Raw genomic sequence first — 24,177 nt, 5'->3', positions numbered from 1 at the left:
GTGTAGCATGACCGCGCAATTGTCATTCAAAGTGCGACCGCATGTGAGACTTTTACACAGCCTGGCCACATAGAGAGGCCCAACATGCAGGGAGTACCATCAGGATGTGCATGGGTGAGGCACGATTGGGCATGTATCAGGCACTTCAGATCCAGCTTCAATGAGCGGGCTCACCGTTTCTAACAGCATGTCAAACAACAAATCCTGCACTCTTAACCTCTGCGGTGCTGCACACTGATAATGCTCCTCCCGCTGATCATACCGACAAGCTGCTCCTTAATGCGGTGTGCTAACAGCTTTCCTCCATAGATAGAGCACCGTTTTGCTTTCAGGCTATGTTTCCACTAGTGCGACTTTTCATGCGACTTGGGACTGAAAAGTCGCATGACAAATTGTATCCCATGATTTCCAATGAGTACCGTTCATATCTGTGCGACTTCAAGTCGCAGCGACTTCAAAGTAGTCCCTGCACTACTTTGGTCCCACTTTGATGCGACTTGAGGTCCATAGATACAGGCATTGCTTCAAATCAAGGTAAAAAGTCGCGGTAAAATCGCGATGTGCATGGGTGAGGCACGATTGGGCATGTATCAGGCACTTCAGATCCAGCCCACTCGCGCTGCTGCATCGGCGTGATCACGTGGTAAAGGGCCGCTGTCTTCGGCCCTTTACCCTGATCCGTGGTCACACACACTTCCAGGTGCACAAGTTTGTGAGGACATCAAAGTACACCCTCCCAGAACTAGCTGACCGCGCTGTAGCCGCCATTCGGCTATGGCCGGGTCGGCAAGTGGTTAGCATATTTTCAGGAAAAATGAAAGTGAGTTTTTAGTGTAAACCAACACAATATTGTACCCAAGTTTCAGTAAAATATAAAAGATAGCTTGCGTCGAATAAATAAATACCAAGCATGTCAAGAATTAAAATTGTGCAAGCCCGTAGAAGCACAAAAACGATGGTACCTAAAATTCTCCATAGGTGATGTTACAAAAGCCTTTCCAGGATATGTGAACTATGGCCCCCAAATTATTGCTATTACTCCGATGTTTGCGACGATACCTCACATGTGTGGAGCAATTGCTGTTACAGACACGTGTTACATACTTATGTGAAAGCATTGGCAGGTGAGCGGTTCTATTTGTGAAGACATTGGGGCCTTCTTTGAGAGCCCTGTAAAAGTGATCATTGTGACTCCCGAGCCACCCAATCTGCTGCCGCCTGTTTGTTTCTACACACCCCTGGTGCCCCCAGACCGTGCATGTCTGATTAAAAAGAACCTGTCCCCTATGTGATGATGGGGGGGGTTACATTTTAAGCCCCACCCCCACATATATGTACATATGAATGTAGACGCCTACATCGGGGGAGCCTACTTGTGAAAACTTCAGTTGCAATACACGTTACATATCATCGCACATGCCGGAGTAAAAGAATTAACTCTAGCACAAGACCTCCTCCGCAACACTAAACTGGTGACCTTTAGGGGGCTTTTGAAGTGTCTCCTATAGAACATATAGGGTACTGATGTTTGTCACCATTTCACTGGTGCATACAGATTTAAAGTTTGACATGTTGGGTATCTATTTACTCGGTGCAACCTCGTCTTTTATATTTTACCAAAAATGTGGGTAGTTAGGTTTGTTTGCCCTAATATTCACTTTAGGGTGTTTGTTTTTTACTAAAATTTGTGGTAATGTTGTGTGACAAAAAAAATTGGAACTACCACTATTTTATTCTTTAGGGTGTCTACTGTCAGAAAATGTTTTTAAACGTGTGCACAAAATGCAAAAACTGCTCTGGCAGCGAAAAGGGTTAAAGCCGGTTCAACCAACACCTCCGGCTGTGGGAAGTATTTCATGACCAAGGTCACAGAGATACGGGTCACGAACGGTGCTGGGCTATGGAGTTTACATGAACTGCATAAATCCAGGACATCACCACCACTCGGGCAGTAGAGGCCGGCGAGTGTCCTTCCCTTCTCTGGCCCTGACCCGAGTTGAACGCTCCACTTGTGATTTGGCAATAAGTGAGAGGGAGGGTGGGAACTATCCCTTGTTTGCCCCCCCGATTCTTAAGCCCGGAAAATCACAGGTAATAGCGTTATGTGTACCCAGGACTCAACATACATAGATGTGGAAAATAAATGTGCCTTTTATTCTATGCATGCAGGGGGAAGGGGGAATGTAACTTGATACAGAGGAGACGGTAGATCTGGCTAGAGCTTTGAGGTCCCCTCACCTCAAAGTGAGGGCCCCCCCCCCCTTCCCTTTTTTTTTTTTTTTTTTTATATGTTCCCTGTTTGGGATCTCTTTAGATGCACGGGGGAAACTTTAAAGACAATGCATGCAAGTGGGTTCGCGTATTTAAACTCATTGTTTAGTAAATATACGAGGTTGAAGAATATATATGTGTTTACTTAACTCTTGCTTGGACTATGCATAAATGATTATAGACGAGGCACTTATTTACACAGTTTTATTTCTTAGCAAACCTGTACCTTCTTTTTGTAAAACCTAGCTTCTGCCTTTTTTTTTTTTTTTTTTTCTTTTTTCTTTTGAGTTAAGACCGTCACCACATATACTAAACCACATACCACCCTACCAGGGGAACGGGAGGGGTAGTCGGTGGACTTCTTGCTGGCTATTTCTCTCCACAACCCCAATTAGGCCAACGCTCGATTACTGTACTTGGTCTCGTGAGCGTCATAGCACTATCGTGCAAATCTTTTAGAATAATTCTATTGTACTCAACTAGTACGCTTTAGATTCTAGCTCCCGTTCTGTCTTATTTACCCTTACTAGTCTGCTTCTTCCTCTCTACTGACCCCCTTCACACTCTCCTGAGTGTCTGACTCCCATCCCTCTCTACCCGTGGGAAACATGGAGGCGGTGAATGTGTTTTCACTTAACGCAAAGGGCTTAAACGTGCCGGAAAAAAGACGCATGCTGCTACACGACCTAAAATGCCATAGGACAGACCTAGCTCTACTTCAGGAGACACATTTTAAAAGCGGTAACCTACCTTTATTGAAAAACAAATATTTCCCAACGGTGTACCACTCCACTAATGGGTCCACTAAGACCCGTGGAGTATCTATACTCATCTCCAGCAGGGTCTCTTGGAAATGCGCAGATGTGATATCTGACCCTGAGGGAATATATCTGTTCCTTAGAGGTGAGATTGGAGGGACGCAGGTGACCCTTGCGAACATCTATACACCCAACAGTCACCAGGACCACTTTATCGCTAAAATTTTAGAGGCTCTACTTGAGTTTTCTAGAGGCCACCTTATACTCGGAGGTGACTTTAATGACCCTCTAATTCCATCGGAAGATACATCCTCAGGGACCTCCTCTATCACCCCCAACGCTAGGAAACGAATATCCAGGGCATTACACAAGGCACAATTGATTGACGTTTGAAGACTCCTCCATCCGACCGATGGAGACTACACCTTTTACTCTACTCCTTACAAGCAATACTCCAGGATTGACTACTTTCTACTTCCCCATGCCCAACTACATGCCCTTCGGGACTCCACGATCGGCTCCATTACGTGGTCAGATCATGCTCCTGTCTTGCTGACTTACGCCCTAACTGACAACCCCACCAACAGACCAAAGACCTGGAGACTAAATGAAAGCCTCCTAACAGACGATGAGGTACTTAAAGATGTAACATGGGAGTTGGACTTCTACTTCAAAACTAATAGTACCCCTGACCGTGATCCTGGAATTGTCTGGGAAGCCCATAAAGCGGTGATCCGTGGAGTCCTGATAAAGCATGGGGCAGGCATTAAACGACTACGATCGGCTCAATTGACTACTCTCCTGCATGACCTACATCTAGCAGAGGCAAGACACAAACATGCGCAACGCCGGCGGGAGAGGCAGAAATTACGCTTCTACGTAACAAAGTCACTGATCTAATGCAATTTCGAGCAAAAGCCGCGCTGCAAATCTGTCGACGAGTGACATACGAATCAGGGAACAAATGTGGTAAGCTTCTAGCCAAATCCTTGAGGGAGCAGACTTTGGCGAGTTACATTCCCCACATTATGTCACCCTCAGGCCAGAAGATTACACCTCCACAGAAAATAGTAATGGAATTCAGGGAATTCTATTCCTTCCTTTATAACTTAAAACAGACACATACATCTCCATCTCAAATAGAGGAGTATCTACTTAAATCCAACATGCCTAAATTACCAGCTGAGTGCAGTGAGTTGCTAGAAGAACCCATTACCATGGAAGAAATCCAGAAAGCAACTGCGTCCATGAAATCAGGGAAGGCTCCGGGTCCGGACGGCTTTACAGCCCTATAATACAAAACTTTATTACCGTCCCTGGGAGAACACATGCATAATTTCTTTAACTCACTTTAACTCACTAGCGCACATTTCCCCAGAGACACCCTGACAGCGCATATTGCAGTAATCCCCAAGGAGGGGAAAGATACCACGCTATGTGGGAGCTACAGGCCAATCTCGCTTCTCAATGTAGATCTCAAAATCTTCACGAAATTACTATCAACTAGACTTCAAACATATCTCCCGTCCCTGATCCATCTAGACCAGGTGGGTTTTGTCCCATCCAGGGAAGCCAGGGACAATACAATTAAAGTTCTCAACATCCTCCACGTAGTTAATCAGAATAAGACCCCCTGTATATTTCTAAGCACGGACGCCGAGAAGGCCTTTGACAGGGTGGACTTGCACTTTATGACCTCGATGCTTCGGCACGTAGGCCTGGGAAGTAGGATGATGAGATGGATTGGCTCGGTTTACGCTGCTCCCACGGCCTGTGTCCGGGCAAATGGGGTTCTGTCAGCCCCCTTCGAGATCCGGAACGGGACTCGCCAGGGTTGCCCGTTGTCACCACTCCTCTTCGCCCTGTCACTGGAACCTTTTCTGCGAACTGTACGTGCCCACCCAGATATAACTGGTGTAACTATGGGGGAGACACAGCAGAAAATTGCCGCTTATGCGGATGACCTGTTGTTTACCCTGACTAATCCGGTAATCTCTCTTCCCAATCTTCTCCAAGAATTTAAAACCTATGGAGGTATCTCCAACCTGAAAATCAATTTTAACAAATCGGAAGCGATGAGTGTAGGACTACCCCCATGCCTTCTCACTGCTTTACAGGAGAGTTTTAAATTCAAATGGACCACCACAGCCCTGAAGTATCTGGATACGTATATTCCCCCCAAACTGTCTCAGATATTTGCCCTGAACTTTCCTCCACTACTTTCTACAGTCCGATCCTTACTCATCACTGGGAACACAGGGTTACACTCATGGTTTGGTAGATGTAACATCCTTAAGATGTGCATTCTCCCAAAGTTTTTGTACCTTCTACAAGCCCTACCGATTCAAATACCCACACACTACTTTGACCAGACTAGTGCCCTTTTCTTTGACTTTTTATATGGGCACACAAGAGGCCTAGACTTAATAAACGACAGCTCACACTACCCAAAATATATGGAGGCCTGGCAGTACCAGATCTTCGCAAATACCAACAAGCGACTCACTTGACCAGACTTATCGACTGGAACCGACATCAGCCCACTAAATTATGGACCCAACTGGAACAGGCCCACTGTACCATACCGCTGGGCAGAGCGCCCTGGTGTCATGACTTGTTGCCAAGGAAGATGAAGAACCATCCTTTGATAGGGGTCACCAGGAGAATTTGCTCATCTCTTTTCACCCGCCTAAACCTTACATCCCCTAGCTCCCCACTACGCCCGATCCTGGGAACCCCAGAATTCACCCCAGGGTGCACGGACTCAGTATTTCGATCCCTATGTAGCACAGGTCACTCACAAATGGCCAGTGGCCATCCACTGAGGCTCTCATGAGCTCGAAGGGACCGTTCCGTCTAGATTTTTGGAGAGCCTTACAGCTTAGTCACTTCCTTAAGACGTTACCCCCTCCTGGAAACTTTGACAGGGCCTTGACCACCTATGAAATCTACTGTTCCAAGGAAGGAGCCCTTCCTCACACGTTATCGGCCACCTACCAACTGTTGATCACACCACCAGATATCTACCAAATACCTACCCTAGAGGCATGGGAAAGAGATACGCAGTGTAAATTCACGTCACGGCAAAAACAAAACATACTCCATTTTACATTCAAATCCTCGATATGCACAAAGATGCAGGAAACGAATTATAAACTAGTCACTAGATGGTATAACACCCCTGCCAAATTACAAAAATTTTTCCCATCTTCCCCGGGACTTTGCTGGAGATGTGGAGAAGATCGAGGCACGATTCTTCATATTTTTTGGGCCTGTCCCAGGCTGGAGCAGTTCTGGAGGTCCATACAACAGACGATACAGAGATTCACGGAGCGCCCTATCTTAGCTGATCCTGGCCTTTTCTTGCTACACGCTTCTACCATGCCCAGTAAGGCTTACAAAAAATCCCTGATCCGATATCTATTAGATGCAACCAAGGCATGTATCCCCCTGCTGTGGAAGTCTACTAGACCCCCAACTGTGGGTATGTGGCTTAAAAGGGTAGAAGACATTAGGTAGATGGAGGACCTTATCCTCACGGCCCGTAACCAAAATGAACAATACACCAACTTATGGTCGAAATGGCTTATATATATATTCTCTGATGAGGGGTAAAAACTTCTATCAGCCTCAGGAACTGAAGTAATCAGCTGAAGCCAAACGGCAACATATAATGACACGTATACCCCAAATCATTTACACGCACCTCCTCCGTGGTTCCCCCCCCCCCCACCACCCCCTCATCACCTCCCCCTCATCACCTCTCCAACCCCACTACTTTCTGCCCCCCTCTCCGACCTCTTCTCTTCTCTTTTCTTTCCATTACTATCTTTCTATGTCTACTGTTTTGGAAAGAGGAAAATGGCAGGAGGAACAGGGTAAACCGAATCTGTTTAAGAACCAATACAGGGTGGAACTACTTACACATTCCTTAGTAGTACATGAATGACTCTGTAATGGAAGCTAATATTGTCATGTTTTCAGTTGTAATATTGCAAGAGGCTGCATCCTCAAATTGTATTCATGTTCAAGATGTTTTATTGGACCCCTGCCCTTCCCTGCGCTTGAATAAACTTAATTTGAAAAAAAAAAAAAGCCGGTTCAACCACCTGTCTACCATCACATTTTATAGATCTACTTTGGTAGACAAGTACAGATCAGATTTGGCAATTTCAGTACAGGAGAGGAGCCTATACAACTGTGCGAGACTTATGGTAAGGCCCAATTGATACCTGAGCTCAACATCTAAAATCCTATGTTTTTTAGTTGTGGCTGTTCACATCTGAGAATAGTGTTGCTTGTAGCCCGAAAAAGTATGTGAACTTCTTTTGAACTAGAAGCTTTAAGTGATTTTTGGCCCCAAAAAGCTACACTTGGAGTGCCAAAAAAAAAAAAAAAAAAGAAGCAGCAACACAAATGGGGAAAAAAGGGCAGATTGTGCATTATTTTCCATAACAACTAGCTTTGCTTTGGATAAAAATTAATTTAAAAAAAAATGCACAAGCCTGAGGCACCTGCAGAAAAGCCTGAACAAAAAAAATCCTGCAAAACAACCAAAGAGATTCAGCTCGAGTGTGAATGCAGCCTAAGGCGGGAGTTTAGCTTTAAAGTAGTGTGCATATAGCCAGTTCCAGATTAACTTGAATAGGAAATAATCAGAAAACAAATGTGTTCTGCTGTATTAATGATACTGACTGGTGGTTAGGAAAACATAAATATGTATATATTGTGTTTCCGAAGTGACCTTAGAGAGGCATTCCTGGAAATATCCTCCTGTGTTCTCTGCATGGCTTGTATATTTTACTCTGAACAGCCTGCAGGTGAAATGCTCTTCACAGACTTTCAGCAATCAATCAATTTCAGTAATCAATTTAGGGAGTCTGTTTTGCATTTGATATATCGGTATATTCCAGCCAAAGCTAAAATTAAGTGGTATTGAGCAGCTGGTCTCACTTTTGCTTGACATAAATGGAGACATATTCAAAGATTGTTGTTAAACTGGTGAGGAATTTTTACTTATGAAGGTATTTTTTTAATCTATAATGAGGTTTTCTCTTTTGCCATCTTTTGGAGCAGATTGACAGTGCATATGAAAGGGTAATTTTCCCAAGTGACAGGTCATGTGAAGTGTATGAAAGGAGACTAGTGGGATCCAATTAAACTTTTTTTTTTTTTTTTTTTTTTTTTTTAACCGCTTAGGTGCTAACCCATACATACCCCTATATTATCTGGTCAGTTTTCAGTGCTGTGATAGACTGAAAATGACTTGGCCATGCAACACTGTACCCAAATTCATTTTTTATCTTTTTTTTTTTTTTTTTTATACCTTCAAAACTGCCTTATTTCTTCATGACATAGATTCAACAAGGTGTTTGAAACATTCCTCGGATATTTTAGTCCATATTGACACGATCGCATCACACAGTTGCTGCAGATTTGTCGGCTGCACATCCATAATGTGAATCTCCTTTTCCACCACATCCCAAAGATGCTCTATTGGTTTGAGATCTGGTGACTGTGGAGGCCATTGGAGTACAATGATCTCATTGTCATGTTCAAGAAACCGATTTGAGCTTAGTGACATGGTGCATTATCCTGCAGGAAGTAGCCATCAGAAGATGGGTACACTGTAGTCCTAAAGTGATAAACGTGGTCAGCAATACTCAGGTAGGCCGTGACATTTAAACGATGCTCAGTTGGTACTAAGAAAATATCCCCCACAACATTCCACCACCAGCCTGAACAGTTGATGCAAAGCAGGATGGATCTATGCTTTCATGTTGTTTATGCCAAATTCTGACAATGTCACAGCTGAAATCAAGACTCATCAGACCAGGCAACGTTTTTTTCAATCTCCTATTACCCAATGTTGCTGAGCCTGTGCAAATTGTAGCCCCAGTTTCCTGTTCTTAGCTGACAGGTGTGGCACCCGGTGTATTGTGCGTTCAGCGATGGTATTCTGCATACTTTTGTTGTAACGAGTGGTTAGTTAAGTTATTGTTGTCTTTCTATCATCTCAGACCAGTCTGCCCATTCTCCTCTGACATCAGCAAGGCATTTTCGTCTGCACTACTGCCGCTCACTGGATATTTTCTTTTTTTCCGACCATTCTCTGTAAACCCTAGATATGGTTGTCCATGAAAATCCCAGTACAGCAGAAGTTTTTGAAATACTCAGACCAGCCGGTCTGGCACAAACAACCATACCATGTTCAAAGTCACTTAAATCCCCTTTCTTCCCCATTCTGATGCTTGGCTTGAACTTCAGCAAGTCGCCTTCACCATGTCTAGATGCCTAAATGCATTGAGTTGCTGCCATGTGATTGGCTGATTAGCAGTTTGTGTTACCAAGCAATTAAACAGGTGTACCTAATAAAGTGGCCAGTGAATGTATATTGTAATAAAAGGAGATTTAAACCTTGAACAACTTTCTATTTCTATCACAATTTGGTGCATTATGGGGTTAGGGACTCTACCTTGGGGTTTGGCCCTGTGCTGAGTGGTAGAGAGGGGGGACAGGTGGATGTAGGATCTCTCAAACATCAGAAAGGTTGCAACAGCCTAGCAGTGAGTAGGGCTGGACTGGAGAGGGCCTTCAAAATCTACTGTCTGGTGTGATGAGGCAAAACTCCTGCTGTCAGCCAGGAGGCTGAAACTTTTGCAGGCTCTGTTGTGATATGTAGTTTGTTTTTTTCCTTTTTTTTTTTTTTTTTTTTTTCTTCTTTTCTCAAAGCATAAAGCTTAACTCCTTGATGTCCAGCTAGGCCGTTTTTTGCTATTCAGAACTGTGCTACTTTAAGACCCCTTTCACACCAAGGCGCTTCAAAAATGCCCTAAAACGCCTTAGCGTTCTTACCGCGTTTTGGGGCGCTAGCAGTAAAATTAACGCAATGCTTCAGGCGTTTTTAACAGCGTTTTTCAAGCGTTATTGAAGCATGTGTTATTGATGCTATCTTTCTGCTTGCATGTTTATCCTTTGTGAGATCATGTAAAACAAGCAGTGTCTTGTAATGTAACAAGCAGTGTCTTGTTTTACTTCAAATCTTCATTTTTCTGGGATTAATTCTTTTTCTGACACTTTGATGGTCTGTTTAATCATTCTGACCTTCCCACAATTTCAGTCCTGTTGTAGATGCTCTCTTTTCTACTGGCATGTTTACCTTTTTGTGAGATCATGTGACTTTTCTACAGCTCAGGGCGGATTATAGGCGCTATTCAGGCATTTTCACAGCGTTTTCAATTCATTTAAATGGAGAGGGGCGTTTTTGAAGCGCTTTTTTTCAACGCCCAAAAGCTGCTCCAAAGAAGCTGCTTGCAGGACTTTTCTCAACGCCCTGCCAGCGCAACGCCTCAGTGTGAAAGGGTCCATTAAGATGCATGGGGAGCGTTTTATGAGCGTTTTAATAGCGTTAATTTTAGCGCTAAAACGCTGCAAAAACGCCTTGGTGTGAAAGGGGTCTAACTGGCAATTACACGGTCACGTAACACTTTACCCAAATTTACTTAATTTTTTGTTTACACACAAATACAGCTTTCTTTATAAAGGCAAAAAAAAATAAAAAATTGCGGTGATTAAATACCACCAAAAGAAAGAAATACTGAAACTTTTGAAGAAGGAAAAAAAGTGATTCTTAAACCAGTGTAAAATCAGTGTATTTTATTTAGTCTTTGTGAAAGTCTACAAACCAAACACCAGTATATCGCCATGCCAGCAGCTGACTGTAAACGTACTGTGGGCAGACGGCAAGTGGCTAGGTATGCAAACAACTTATATTCTTCATGTGGACTTTAACTCTTGCCATTTGTTGCTGATTTCCCACTCTAGATATGAGCTTAGGGCAGATTCCTGTAGTTTCCTGCACCACACTCAAACGCACTGCCCATGTGCCTACTGTGGGTCCCAATATAGTAATGGCACCCCAGAAGTAGATCACAAATGTAGTGAATTTGATGGAACACATGCTGTATTCCTGTGCAATCCCAGTATGAACAGGCCTTTCTCTGTTTTTAAGCAGCCCTGTAACTCATATGGCTTTGTTTTAAAGTAAGATTGTGTGTGTATATGTATGTATGTGTGTGTGTGTGTGTGTGTGTGTATGTATGTATGTATGTATGTGTATATATATATATATATATATATATATATATATATATATATATATATATATATATATATATATATATATATATTATATAATAATTTTCTCTCTTAATATTCTAAAATCATGAATCGTGTTATGGTTTTCAATGTAGATACAAACTCCATCCCAGATAGATACCACTTCCATCCAAGAAACATGTCTGGTTAGATTTCATTAGTTCAGTTAGTAAGCAGAAGAGGTTGTAGCAAAATGTTGACTGTAAATTCTTTAAAGCAAGTGTTTTCTAAGATGAGGACTACTTTTCATTTTAGATCTGCATTTCATTAGTGATCATATCTTATTGTCAAAGACAGGACAATACTGAAAGGGGAGGCCTATTCTGAGGAACTAGCTCTTCATTGGCTGTGAAAATGGTGAATGTAATGAAAGGAGTACTGGTGGAGTGGTAAGCATTGTTCATTTCCTATTCAATCCCTGTAATCCTTGTTCTAAAATGTTTTTTAGTTCAACCCCAGGAAGTTGCATGCTACCTTTTTTTATAAAACCATTCTGTGTTCTTTAAAATGGTTTATTGTAGTATAAATATAGCAGAATATCTGCCTCTGTTTCAGCATACAGCGATCCTTTGCAATGCAGGACCCAGATTCAGAATGGTAGTCGGTACTCTGAGCCAGGGTCTAATTGTATAGCTAAGCACTGTTGTTCCAACACTGGGAATCCTCTGTAGTGACATACTACTGAACAGAATTTGGCAGATACAAGACCCCTATATGGCTGGGGGTTTTCTCCCTTGACAAGCATCTTCCAAATGGCAGAGCCAAAAATGGAGGACTGAGCTGAACTTTGTGAAAAAGCAGGGCAGGTTGGCACCCTGTTTAATGCAATGTCTGGGACTTGGTTACCTTAGAATCCAGCCATTGAATTTTAGCTGTTTTTTCCTTCTGCTCAGTTTCCAATCTCCGCCAGGAGTCCGCCTGCTCAGCGGGGGATCTGACCTCTGATCCCTGCTGAGCAGACGGATAGCTGGTCTATGTCTTCTCTGCTTATGCAGACACAGCCCGCTTTCCTCTATATGCAGTCAGATGTAAGTTAACCGCCTGTTCTTTTTACATCCAACTGCCATCTGCTAGATCCGCTATGCAGAAGTGAAACTTCTATCTTTTTTTTAGTGGATTTAAATGGATTGGATAGACACATGTCACTTTAAACCTGTTGCTGCATAGAGGGTAATGAGGGTTATCCTCTATTAAACTGACAGACGGACCCAATTGGTCCGCTACTGTGAAAGGGGCCTAAAGCGAAACTCCAGGAATTTTATTTCTCTTTTTGGAATAGCCCTACCATTTACTTCTGAGTATCCTATGTTCACGCTCACCTTCCTCTCCTAATGTCCATTCACAAACATCCTTGTATTATTTTTACAGAATGCTTAGCAATCTGTGAATGGAGGAGAGGGGAGGAAAGATGGTAAATTACAGAATCCTTTACTGTATGAGAGATTGAACTCTGTTACAGAACAGTAATATATGGCGTCAATAAAAATTAGAATTTGTACAGTAAACAGCAGCCATCTGAGCATAATTATTTGAGGTAAATTATGACTTTCCCTGGACTTCTGCCTTATTTTCTCTTACATGTTTCTTTCCCTATCCTATCCTAGCCTATCCATTAATAATGGGTCATAAAGTGGTTTTAAAGGCTCAAGTTTTTTTACATTATTATTATTATTATTATTATTATTATTATACAGGATTTATATAGTGCCGACAGTTTACACAGCGCTTTACAACATTAGGGCAGACAGTACAATTTCAATACAGGGGGAATCAGAGAGCCCTGCTCGTTAGAGCTTACAATCTAGGAGGGAGGGTCGAGTTATACAAAGGGGTAATAGCTGTGGGGAATGAGCTAATGGAGAAAGTAGTGCAGTTGTTAGATGGAGGCAGGATAGGCTTCTCTGAAGAGGAAGGTTTTCAGGGATCTCCTAAAAGTGGATAAATGTGGAGACAGTCTGACAGATTGGGGTAGCGAATTCCAGAGGATGGGCAAGGCTCGGGAGAACTCCTGGAGGCGGATATGGGAGGAGGTGATGAGGGACCTAGAGAGCAGGAGGTCTTGGGAGGAACGAAGAGGGCGATTTGGTTGGTATTTTGAGACTAGGCTAGTGATGTAGCTGGGGGCAGAGTTGTGGATGGCTTTGTAACTTATTGTTAGTATTTTTAATTTAATTCGTTGGGCCAGTGGCAGCCGATGAAGGGAATGGCAGAGAGGGTTAGCAGACACTGAGCGGTTTGTAAGGTGGATGAGTCTGGCAGCAGCATTCATGGTGGACTGAAGGGGGAATAGTCTATTTAAAGGTAAGCCAATGAGGAGGGAGTTGCAGTAGTCAAGGCGAGAGATAACCAGGGAGTGAATCAGGAGCTTTGTGGTTTCATTGGTTAGAAAGGGATGTAGTTTAGAGATGATGCGGAGGTTGAGGTGACAAGCTTTGGAAAGTGATTGGATGTGGGGCCGAAAGTAAAGTTCAGATTCTAGGATAACACCTAGCACGCTGACGTGGGGATGGGTGGATGGTTGTGCCATTGCTCTTGACAGAGAAGTCAGGGGAAGAGTGGGGGAAGGAAATATTATAAGCTTGGTTTTGGACAAGTTGAGTTTGCGGAAGTGGTGTGACATCCATACAGATATGTCTGTTAGTAAGTTAGTGATGCATGAGGAGACTGATGGAGTGAGTTGAGGGGTGGAGAGATAGATTTGTGTGTCGTCAGCGTAGAAATGATATTGAAAGCTGTGAGAGGCTATCAGCTGACCCAGGGAAGAGGTGTAGATTGAAAAAAAGAGGTCCAAGAACAGAACCTTGGGGGACCCAAGAAGGGAAGAGGAGTGGAGGAAGTAGAATTGTAAGTGACACTGAAGGTGCATTGGGATAGGTAGGATGAGAGCCACTGAAGAGCACAGTCATGGAGACCGAGGGAGTAAAGTTTTTTTGAGGAGGAGGGGGTGGTCAACCGTGTCAAAGGCAGCTGAAAGGTCCAGAAGTAGGAGTACAGAATAGTGTCCCTTGGTTTTTGCCGTTAGTAGGTCATTTGTCAGTTTTAAAAGAGCAGTTTCTGTGGAGTGTTGAGGGCGAAATCCAGATTGAAGGGGATCAAGAAGGTTATTCTTAATGAGGTGGTCACTTGGTTGTAAACCAGGCATTCAAGGAGTTTAGAGGAAAAGGGGAGCAAGGAGATAGGGCGTAGGTTGTTAAGATTGGTAGGGTCCAAGGACGGCTTTTTAAGTGCATGTGCATGTTTTAGAGCATTGGGGAAAATGCCAGAGGTGAGATTGAAGATGTGGGTTAGAAAGTGTAGGATAGAGTCAGAGAGCAACCGTAGTATTTGAGAGGAATCCAGGGGATAGGTGGGCGTTAGAAAGGAGTTTAGCAACTTTGTATGTAGTAGCAGATTTGAATAAGGGGGGTGTCAGTTGTACCTGTTGACATGGGGTCTTAACTGGGGGAGATACCTGTAGAGTGGAGATTTCATCATGGATTGTATCAATCTTGTTTTTGAAGTGATTAGCAGTCTCCTGGGCAGTGAGTGAGTCGGTGGGTGGAGGAGGTGGAGGACGAAGTAGAGAGTTGAAGGTAGAGAAGAGTTTATGGGGACTGGATGAGAAGGTGTTAATAAGAGTTGTAAAATAGATCTGCTTGGCAGTGTGGAGGAAAAAATAATATTTTTTTGGACAGATTTGTATTGGTTGAAGTCTTTGAGAGACTTAGTCTTGTGCCACAGACGCTCGAGAGCGTGACTACGTTTTTTGAGAATTTTAGTGTCATCTGTTTGCCAGGGTTGTAGGAGTCCAGGCCTGATTGTGCGTGTAGTGAGGGGAGCGAGCTTGTCCAGGGTGGAGGACAGGGATTTATTGTAGATGGAAGTGGCTTGGTTGGGGCAGGACAGGGGAGAGATTTTGTCATAGAGGTGGTCAGTAGCAGAATAGAGGAGGGAGGAGTTGAAGGTTCTCTGGGGGGATAGGAGGAATCCCACTCCACCTCCCTTGCGTCCATTAGGCCTAGGGGAGTGAGTCCAGTGAAGGTCACCCTGGGAGAGGGAAGTGGGAGAAGGGGTGTCAGATTCGTGGAGCCAGGTTTCAGTGACAGCATGTAGATTAAAGGAATTCGTGACAGAGGTCATGAACAGTGGTGAGTTTGTTGCAGACAGAGTGGGCGTTCCAGAGGGCACAGGAGAGGGTGAGGCTGGCGTTGGGAAGAAGAGGAATTGAGACTAAATTGCGTAGTCGTAGATTGCGACTACTGCCAGACTACTTCATGTATTCTATGCATGAAGGTAATAAAATCTTCTGTGTTTAGCACACCACCCCTGCTCTCTCAATACTCACCTGAGCTCCCTCTGGATCTAGCAATGTGCATGAGAGCTGAGCTTCTCCCAGGTATCTCATTCTTCCTTGGCTAAGGCAGTGGGAGCCATTGGCTCCTGCTACTGTCAATCACAGCCAGTGAGCTAATGAGGAGAGAGTGGGGTGCAGGGCCGAGTCACAGCTCTGTGTCTTAGCCTAGGTTCACATTGATGCAATTTAAAATGTCAAATCGCATGCCAAATCGGCAGCTATTGCTAGCAATGGCACTGTCTGAGTGCAGCGTCGACTTTTGCAGCACTGCACCGATTCCCAAAAGTAGTTTCTGTACTACTTTTGGCGACTTTGGGTGCGATTTTCAATAGATATCTGTGCAGGAACCCGCACAGAAATCTCTGAACTGTATGTCTCTTCTACAATAAAACAGACTGCCTGTTCACACTCTTCTTTAGAATGTACAGTGGGCTGCAAATGTGCAACTTTGTTTGTTCTCAGCACACCTTTGTGCTGGGATTAATGGAAGTTTGGCAGCCAAAAGCCGGAGGAAGATGTCGGCACCTATAAGGGAGCTCAGACATCGCATCGTCAAAAACTTGTTTTTTTTGACAGCACACTAGTTGTGTGAAACGTGTCACCTTTTTCCCCCTTGCCTATGTCATTGCTCGCTTGTACATGCTTTTATACTCCTTAAATAAATCTTCTATTTTGCATCGTATTGGGAGTGCGGCCATCCTATTTTTGTTCATATATGTTCTCTGCAGCAGTGACAGGGCGTGCACCCCACCTGATGCTTGTTTACCTGCAGCCTAGCAGATTTCACCTAGAGCAGTTTATTTTGTTTCATCACTGGAGTGAAGTATTTGCGGTCCCTAGCTCTGCTTTAATAAATAAATACAATTACCGTATTTATCGGCGTATAACATGCACATTCATTTTAAGAGGGACGTTTCAGGAAAAAAAACTTAAATTTTAAATAAGGAACTTTGAAGCAAAATAAGGGTCAGTGCCCATCTGCAGCCTCACCATTGCCATCAATGAAGCCTGATCAATGCCCATCAGTGCAGCCTCACAAGTGCCATCAATGCAGCCTCATCAGTCCACATCAATGCAGCAGCCTCACCATTGCCATCAGTGCAGCTTGATCAATGCCCATCTGCAGCCCAGAGGGGACAGGGAGGGGGGCAGGATGAGCGCTGTCAGATTACATACAGTGAGAATCTCCTATGATAGACAGAACAGTGGTCCAAAGGCGGCCCAAGAGATGGAACTTCTTTTTACAGATGCCGCCAAGTAAACAGGAGATTCTCGCTGTATGTAATCTGACGGCGCTCGTCCTGCCCCCCCCCCCTGTCCCCTCTGAGGCAGCTAAAATTGAAGTATTGGCGTATGACACGCACACGCTATTTGCACCCGATTTTCATGGTGAAAAAGTGAGTGTTATACACCAATAAATACAGTACATATTAGTTTTTGGGAAAGTGACATGAAAAATACCCGATGCTCCATTCGCTGTTTTTTTATTAAAAAAACAAGATTTGGGTGAAGAAGCTTTTGTTACATTCTTATCCTCCCCAATATAAAGTCCTGTTACTGGTGCTGTTGGTTTAGCATCTGTAAGAGCGCATAGAACAGGAACAAACTCAAAGCATTTGCAGTTTAGTGTTGTAATCTGTCCATGCTTATAGTAAACACATTGGCTAGTTTGGCTTTTCCATGTGTACATTATGAGCTTTAGGGCCGGTTCACAAGCTTGCCATTTAGGTGCGGCGTGCACGTTGCATTTTACATGGGCTATCGTGTAACACGTGGTTTGATGAAACAAACCACATCAAGGGTGCTGCAAGTGGGATTTCTTTTTCACTACAACACACCTAAAATGCGCTGGTGTGAACATGCCTTTGTACTTTACTATTTGCGGTGTTTAACAGTGCTAAAGTCATGAACTTTCTGGCTACCTATTGTAACAAATTCCCATTTTGTTTCCTCCTGCAGTGATCCTGCAATGAAACAGTTCCTCTTATACTTGGACGAAACTAACGCTTTAGGAGTCAAATTTATTATCCAGGACCTGGATGACACACATGTGTTTATTTTACCTGAAATGGTCACTGTCCTTCAAGAGAAGGTTGGAGAATTGATGGACCAGAACTCCTTTCCTATTACACAAAAATAAAATGAATGGATTTTCTAATAGTTGCTGACACTGTAAAATGTATCCAAGAACACGAGTGAATTTAATAATTTGTGTGTATAATAAAATCTTTGCGTTTGCTGCCATCTGTTCTATGTATGTACAGAGTGAAATTGTTTCTTTACGGTAAAGTATTTCCAGAGATTTAAATGTATTTTTCTTATCCTATTAAACAGATGTAAGCTGCCAGTAAAGTGTTAAAACCTATATGTGATGCTTTAATTTTATTTTTGGACAACTTTTGCTCCACCTTCAGTGTAACATGGTATAAAGTTAGGGTGTGACATGTTCTTTGGATGGAAGTGAAATATTGGGATACATAGTGGATATTGGTTTCTGACAAGTAAAACACTTTGGGGACCTTTTGCCTCTGCGGATTTTAGCAGCGTGCTATAGGTACCAATGTGGTGATCACCCAGCCTGGCTACACTGCTAGATTGCACTTTTACAGTCATTCATCCTTCTCCCCCCCCAGTACACAGTACATGAATGTTCATCGTGAGCTTCTCAAAATATGAATTTTTAATTTGCTGCATAAATTGTGCATGGCTGATGTAAACGCTTTTTAATAACTATAGTTACTTGGTTTCTAGTGACTTTGGTTGGAAGAAAATAAACATATGTTCTATGCAGTCAAAACTTTATCTAGGGTTTCTTCATCCCATAATTGTTATTGTGCAGTTGTTAATGTAGAATATAGTGTGATTGTATTTTTAGACCGTATTTTTTCATTTTTTTTTTCTTGGTGTGACAATATCTAATATGTTTTAAAATCGATTTAAAGTGGTTGTAGTGTCCAGAAGGTTTTTTTTTATCTGTATGCATTCAGTTTAAAAAAACCCTCTTCTGTGTGCAGCAGCTTCCCTCAGCCACCCTAATACTTACCTGAGCTCCTTCTCTCTCCAGCGATGTCCACGAGTACCTCAGCCACCCGGGACTCTGCTCCTGATTGGCTGAGACACAGCATTGGCTCCCACTGTTGTCAATCAAAGTTAGCCAATTTGGGAGAGAGGGGGCGGGACCGAACAAGGGCTCCGTGTCTGAATGGGCACAGAGAGCTGTGACTCGGCTCAGGTGCCCCCATAGCAAGCTGCTTGCTGTGGGGGCACTGGACAGGAGGGAGAGGCCAGGAGAGCTGGAGAGGAGGATCGGGGCTGCTCTGTAAAAATCCACTGCAACAGAGCAGGTAAGTATGACATGTTTGTTATCTTTAGCGACAATCACTTTTAAGTGTTTTCTTCGTGAAATGTCCATTTCATTATTGAGTCTCTCTAAAAGAGAGTTTTATAGAGAACTTCTTTAAGGCATAAGTTCACCTTTGGGAACATCTTAAAATGTTCCACTTGTTTTTTAGGGTGGAACATGTGACATGTTCCCGCTCCTGCTGCCACTCGGGGGTCCGAGCTCCAGGTGTGATAGCAGTACAGGAAGAAGTTCCCCGTACCAGCTGTCACTATTTCAAAAGAGCGCAGTCATGCAGGGTTCCACCCAGACGATCACATCATTCAATCACAGAGTTCTGTGAATGAATCGACTACAAGTACATCCTTTGTGGCTTTCAGCTTGTAGTTCTCAGTGAACTACCATGGCTCTGTTGAGTGTTCTGGTAGTTTATTGACTTTGTAAGGCAAAAAAGGAAGAGAAGCGTCAGGCAAATCTTAATGCGGCATTATTTTATTTGATTAAAATACAAATTGTTGACCAGTATAAGGTGCACCTACATAGTTCTAGTGAGGGTAGGTACTTTCCAGATCCAACATCACAGAAGAGCCGTAGGGGTGTCCCTGTGGAAGAGTCCACAAGCGCCGCATGTCAGAACCCTACTCTGACAGCTCTGGAACACTCCTACACAGAGTTACACAGCCGGCATCCTTCAAGGCTTCAGCTTCCTGCTGACACACGGCACTCGTGGACTCTTCCACAGATACACCCTGGCAGCTCTTCTGTGATGTTGGATCTGGAAAGTACCTACTCTCACTAGCACTATGTAAGTGCACCTTATACTGTCAACAATTTTGTATTTTAATCAAATAAAATAATGCTGTACTAGGACTTGCTGGCGCTTCTCTTCCTTTTTTGCCTTTCTTTTCCCATAGTGATCACATCCCCCAGCCCACGCCCGAAGCAGCCTCGCTGCCTTTGTAGCATTTGTTTCAAAGTTGACAGGAGCGCACCCCCTAGAACTATGTTTATTTCAGGACTTTGATCGATCAATCTATTTTTTTTTTTTAATTCAATTTTTACCGCTACAATATATTTTTATTGTTGCTATTGATGAACCAGCATACTTATGCATGTCCTCCCACTATTTTTCAAAATCAGGCGTTTCAGCGCTGAGTTGTTACACCAGTGCTTTATGTATGTGTGTTTTTTTTCTAATGCTAAAAAAAAAATTGTAAATGCAAATGTGTTTACCTGCAAAAAAAATGCATTTACTGTTTTTAACAGGTGAACTTATTCTTTTTCCTTTTTTGTAAAAAAAAATAATAAAAACCTTCAGCCTGACCTTAAAACGGGGTTCCACCCAGAAATGGAACTCCTGCTGATCGGATGCCTCCCTCCCCTCCAGTGTCACATTTGGCACCTTTCAGAGGGGAGCAAATGCCTGTCAAATCCACCGGGAGGCCCGAGCAACCATCCGGCACGTCTGTCGGCTGGCTGAAGATAGAGATTTATATAGATTCTCACAAGAGTGAGTACACCCCTCACATTTTTGTAAATATTTTATTATATCTTTTCATGTGACAACACCGAGGAAATTACACTTTGCTACAATGTAAAGTAGTGAGTGTACAGCTTGCATAACACTGCATATTTGCTGTCCCCACAAAATAACTTAACACACAACCATTAATGTGTAAACCGCTGGCAACAAAAGTGAGTACACCCCTAAGTGAAAATGTCCAAATTTGTCCCAAAGTGTCAATATTTTGTGTGGCCACCATTATTTTCCAGCATTGCCTTAACCCTCTTGGGCATGGAGTTCACCAGAGCTTCACAGGTTGCCACTGAAGTCCTCTTCCACGCCTCCATAATGACATCACGGAGCTGGTGGATGTTAGAGACCTTGTGCTCCTCCACCTTCCATTTTGAGGATGCCCCACAGATGCTCAATTGGGTTTAGGTCTGGAGACATGCTTGGCCAGTCAATCACCTTTACCCTCAGCTTCTTTAGCAAGGCAGTGGTCGTCTTGGAGGTGTGTTAGGGATCGTTATGTTGGAATACTGCCCTGCGGCCCAGTTTCCGAAGGGAGGGAATCATGCTCTGCTTTAGCATATCACAGTACATGTTGGCATTTATGGTTCCCTCAATGAACTGTAGCTCCCCAGTGCCGGCAGCACTCCTGCAGCCCCAGACCATGACACTCCCACCATGCTTGCCTGTAGGCAAGACACACTGGTCTTTGTACTCCTCGCTTTGTTTCCGCCACACATGCTTGATTTGAACCAAATACGTTTATCTTAGTCTCATCAGACCACAGTAATCCATGTCCTTAGTCTGCTTGTCTTTAGCAAACTGTTTGCGGGCTTTCTTGTGCATCATCTTTAGAAGAGGCTTCCTTCAGTGACGACAGCCATGCAGACCAATTTGATGCAGTGTGCGGCGTATGGTCTGGGCACTGACAGGCTGACCTCATCCCCACCCCTTCAACCGCTGCAGCAATGCTGGCAGCACTCATACGTCTATTTTCCAAAGACAACCTCTGGATATGACGCTGAGCACGTGAGTTCAGTTTCAGGGTCTTGGCAATCTTCTTATAGCCTAGGCCAGTGATGGTGAACGTTGGCACCCCAGATGTTTTGGAACTACATTTCCCATGATGCTCATGCACTCTGCAGTGTAGTTGAGCACCATGGGAAATGTAGTTCCAAAACATCTGGGTTGCCATCACTGGCCTAGGCCATCTTTATGTAGAGCAACAATTCTTTATTTTTTCAGATCCTCAGAGTTTTTTGCCATGAGGTGCCATGTTGAACCTCCAGTGACCAGTATGAGAGAGTGAGAGCGAAAACACAGAATTTAACACACCTGAGACTTTGTAACACTAATGAGTCACATGACATCGGGAGGGAAAATGGCTAATTGGGCCCTATTTGGACATTTTCACTTAGGGGGTGTACTCACTTTTGTTGCCAGCGGTTTAGACATTAATGGCTGTGTGTTGAGTTATTTTGTGGGGACATCAAATTTACACTGTTATACAAGCTGTACACTCACTACTTTACATTGTAGCAAAGTGTCATTTCTACAGTGTTGTCACATGAAAAGATATAATAAAATATTTACAAAAATGGGGGGTGTACTCACTTTTGTGAGATGCTGTGTGTGTGTGTGTGTGTGTGTGTATATATATATATAAAATTTATATTAGGGGCGCGCATCTTCACTGGTCTCACAATTTGATTACGACTATCCTGTCCACGATTTTGATTTGATTCCGCAATGCATCACCAGGTGTGCGTGGTTAAAAACTTTTTATCCAAAAATTCAAGCAGTCAGAAAAGCTCAATTTTTCTCCAGTTGCAGAGGGATGGATGGGATCAGGCAGAGGAGTAATGGTAGGGGTGGGATGGGATCAGTGACACTGGCACTCACCAGCTTTCTGTGTCAGGCGATTTCCCCTCCTCCATGCTGCTCAGTGTGTTTTTTCCTTCCGCTGCCTCCAATGAAGCCTCTCCTGATGTTGGGTCTCCTCCAACTCCTCCCCCCTGCACTGTACTGGCTGTCAGCTCATCAGCTGATTTTCTGCTTCAGTGAAGGGGAGGGGCCTTATCCACCATGCAGGCTCTGCCTCTGTGTTTCTCCCGGAGAGGCAGAGCACCGCACAGAGCGATGGATAATGTCATCAGAGATCGATTCGGCCAACGTGCAGCATTGTGAACGTCTGAAAGGGGTTGTAAACCATCATGTTTTTTCACCTTAATGCATTCTATACATTAAGGTGAAAAACCTTCTGTGGTGCTGCAGCCCCCCCAAGCCCCCGTTTTACTTACCTGACCCTGATCCTTTTCCGGCCGGGAATGAGCACACCAGCTCTACCTGGTGTCTCATGTCCTGATTGATAGCAGTGCAGCCATTGGCTCCCGCTGCTGTCAATCAAATCCAATGATGAGGCGCCGGGGGCGGGGCCAAGTCTTGCATTCTGTGTGAATAGACACGAATGCGGGACTCGGGAGCGTGCCTGCACGGGTGCCCACCAAGGAGAACGCTTCTCCAACGTGGACACGCGATGTGGGGAGGAGCCACCAGTGCTGCTGAGGGACCCCAGAAGAGGATGGTGGGGGGGGCCACTCTGTGTAAAACGAACTGCACAGTGGAAGTAATTGACATTTTTACTTCACGCAAATCACCGTACCCGTATGTCGATATTTTGACACTAAATACCAGGGTTATGGCAGGAGCTAGCTGCCATAACCCTGGCATTTTCAGGAAAGGAGTGTTTCTCTTTAGGATAAAAGACATCTCTGCTGCGGATTTGCCACGAAGATACCTTTTATCAGCGGCGGGAGAGGTGCCCACCGACCATGCTCCGGTCGTCTCCGCCACTTACTGGACCCACCGGTAGCGGCGGAGACGATCGTGTTCTCTCCTGTGGATGCCTGGCTGCCGACTGAGGGGAAGATGGCCCCTGCTCGGCTCCATGGCAAATGTCACTTCCGCCCATAGCTCTTAAAGGAGAAATATATATAATTAATAATAATTTTTTTTTTTTTTATTCCATTTTAGTATAAATATGAGATCTGAGGTCTTTTTGACCCCAGATCTCATATTTAAGGGGTCCTGTCATGCTTTTTTTCTATTACAAGGGACGTTTAGATGACCGTTTTTTTTTTTTTATTAAAAATGTCAAAATTAAAAATTAAAAGTAAAATAAATAAAAGAAAAATATTTTTTTTTTTTTTTTTTTAATGCTCCCATCCCGGCGAGCTCGCATGCAGAAGCAAATGCATACGAAAACTGTGTTCAAACCACACATGTGAGGTATCACCGCGATCGTTAGAGTAATAATTCTAGCCCTAAACTTCCTCTGTTACTCAAAACTGGTAACCTGTAGAAATCTTTAAACATTGCCTATGGCAATTTTTTAAGGGTAAAAGTTTGTCACCATTCCACAAGTGGGCGCAATTTTGAGGCGTGACATGTTGGGTATCAATTTACTCGGCGTAACATTATCTTTCACAATATAAAAAAATTGGGCTAACTTTACTGTTGTCATACAATTTTTTTAATTAAAAAAAATATTTTTTCCAAAAAAAATGCACTTCTAAGACCGCTGCGCAAATATGGTGTGAAAAAAAGTATTGCAACAACCACCATTTTATTCTCTAGGGTGTTAGAAACACCAAACATTATATATTTTTTTCTTCTAAGTAATTTTCTAGCAAAATAAACAGATTTTAACTTGTAAACAACAAGTGTAAAAAAAGAGGCTCGGTCCTTAAGTGGTTAAAAAAAAACCCCAAAAAAACGAGGGTTTACAACCCCTTGAATCTTGATG

General features: G+C 43.5%; 2 protein-coding genes across 4 annotated transcripts in view; both read left to right on the top strand.

Moving 5' to 3' along the window:
• The window catches only part of GTF2H5 (general transcription factor IIH subunit 5), a 39,558-nt gene extending 21,237 nt beyond the window's left edge, over nt 1-18,321 (top strand). Inside the window, exons 2-3 of one of the 2 annotated variants that reach the window (XM_073627894.1) lie at nt 11,442-11,575; nt 17,479-18,321. In XM_073627894.1, the coding sequence (XP_073483995.1) occupies nt 11,541-11,575; nt 17,479-17,659 (216 nt within the window). In that variant the 5' untranslated portion in view covers nt 11,442-11,540 and the 3' untranslated portion in view covers nt 17,660-18,321. The remainder of the gene's footprint in view (nt 1-11,441; nt 11,576-17,478) is intronic. The other variant, XM_073627895.1, reaches the window with a different exon arrangement.
• Nucleotides 1-24,177, top strand: part of SERAC1 (serine active site containing 1) — a 195,035-nt gene that overhangs the window by 21,254 nt on the left and 149,604 nt on the right. The gene's annotated exons all lie outside the window — the stretch shown is intronic.

This window comes from Aquarana catesbeiana, linkage group LG04 (assembly GCF_042186555.1).
Source record: "Aquarana catesbeiana isolate 2022-GZ linkage group LG04, ASM4218655v1, whole genome shotgun sequence".
Lineage (NCBI taxonomy): Eukaryota > Metazoa > Chordata > Amphibia > Anura > Ranidae > Aquarana > Aquarana catesbeiana.
This window is presented reverse-complemented; position numbering and strand designations above follow the sequence as displayed.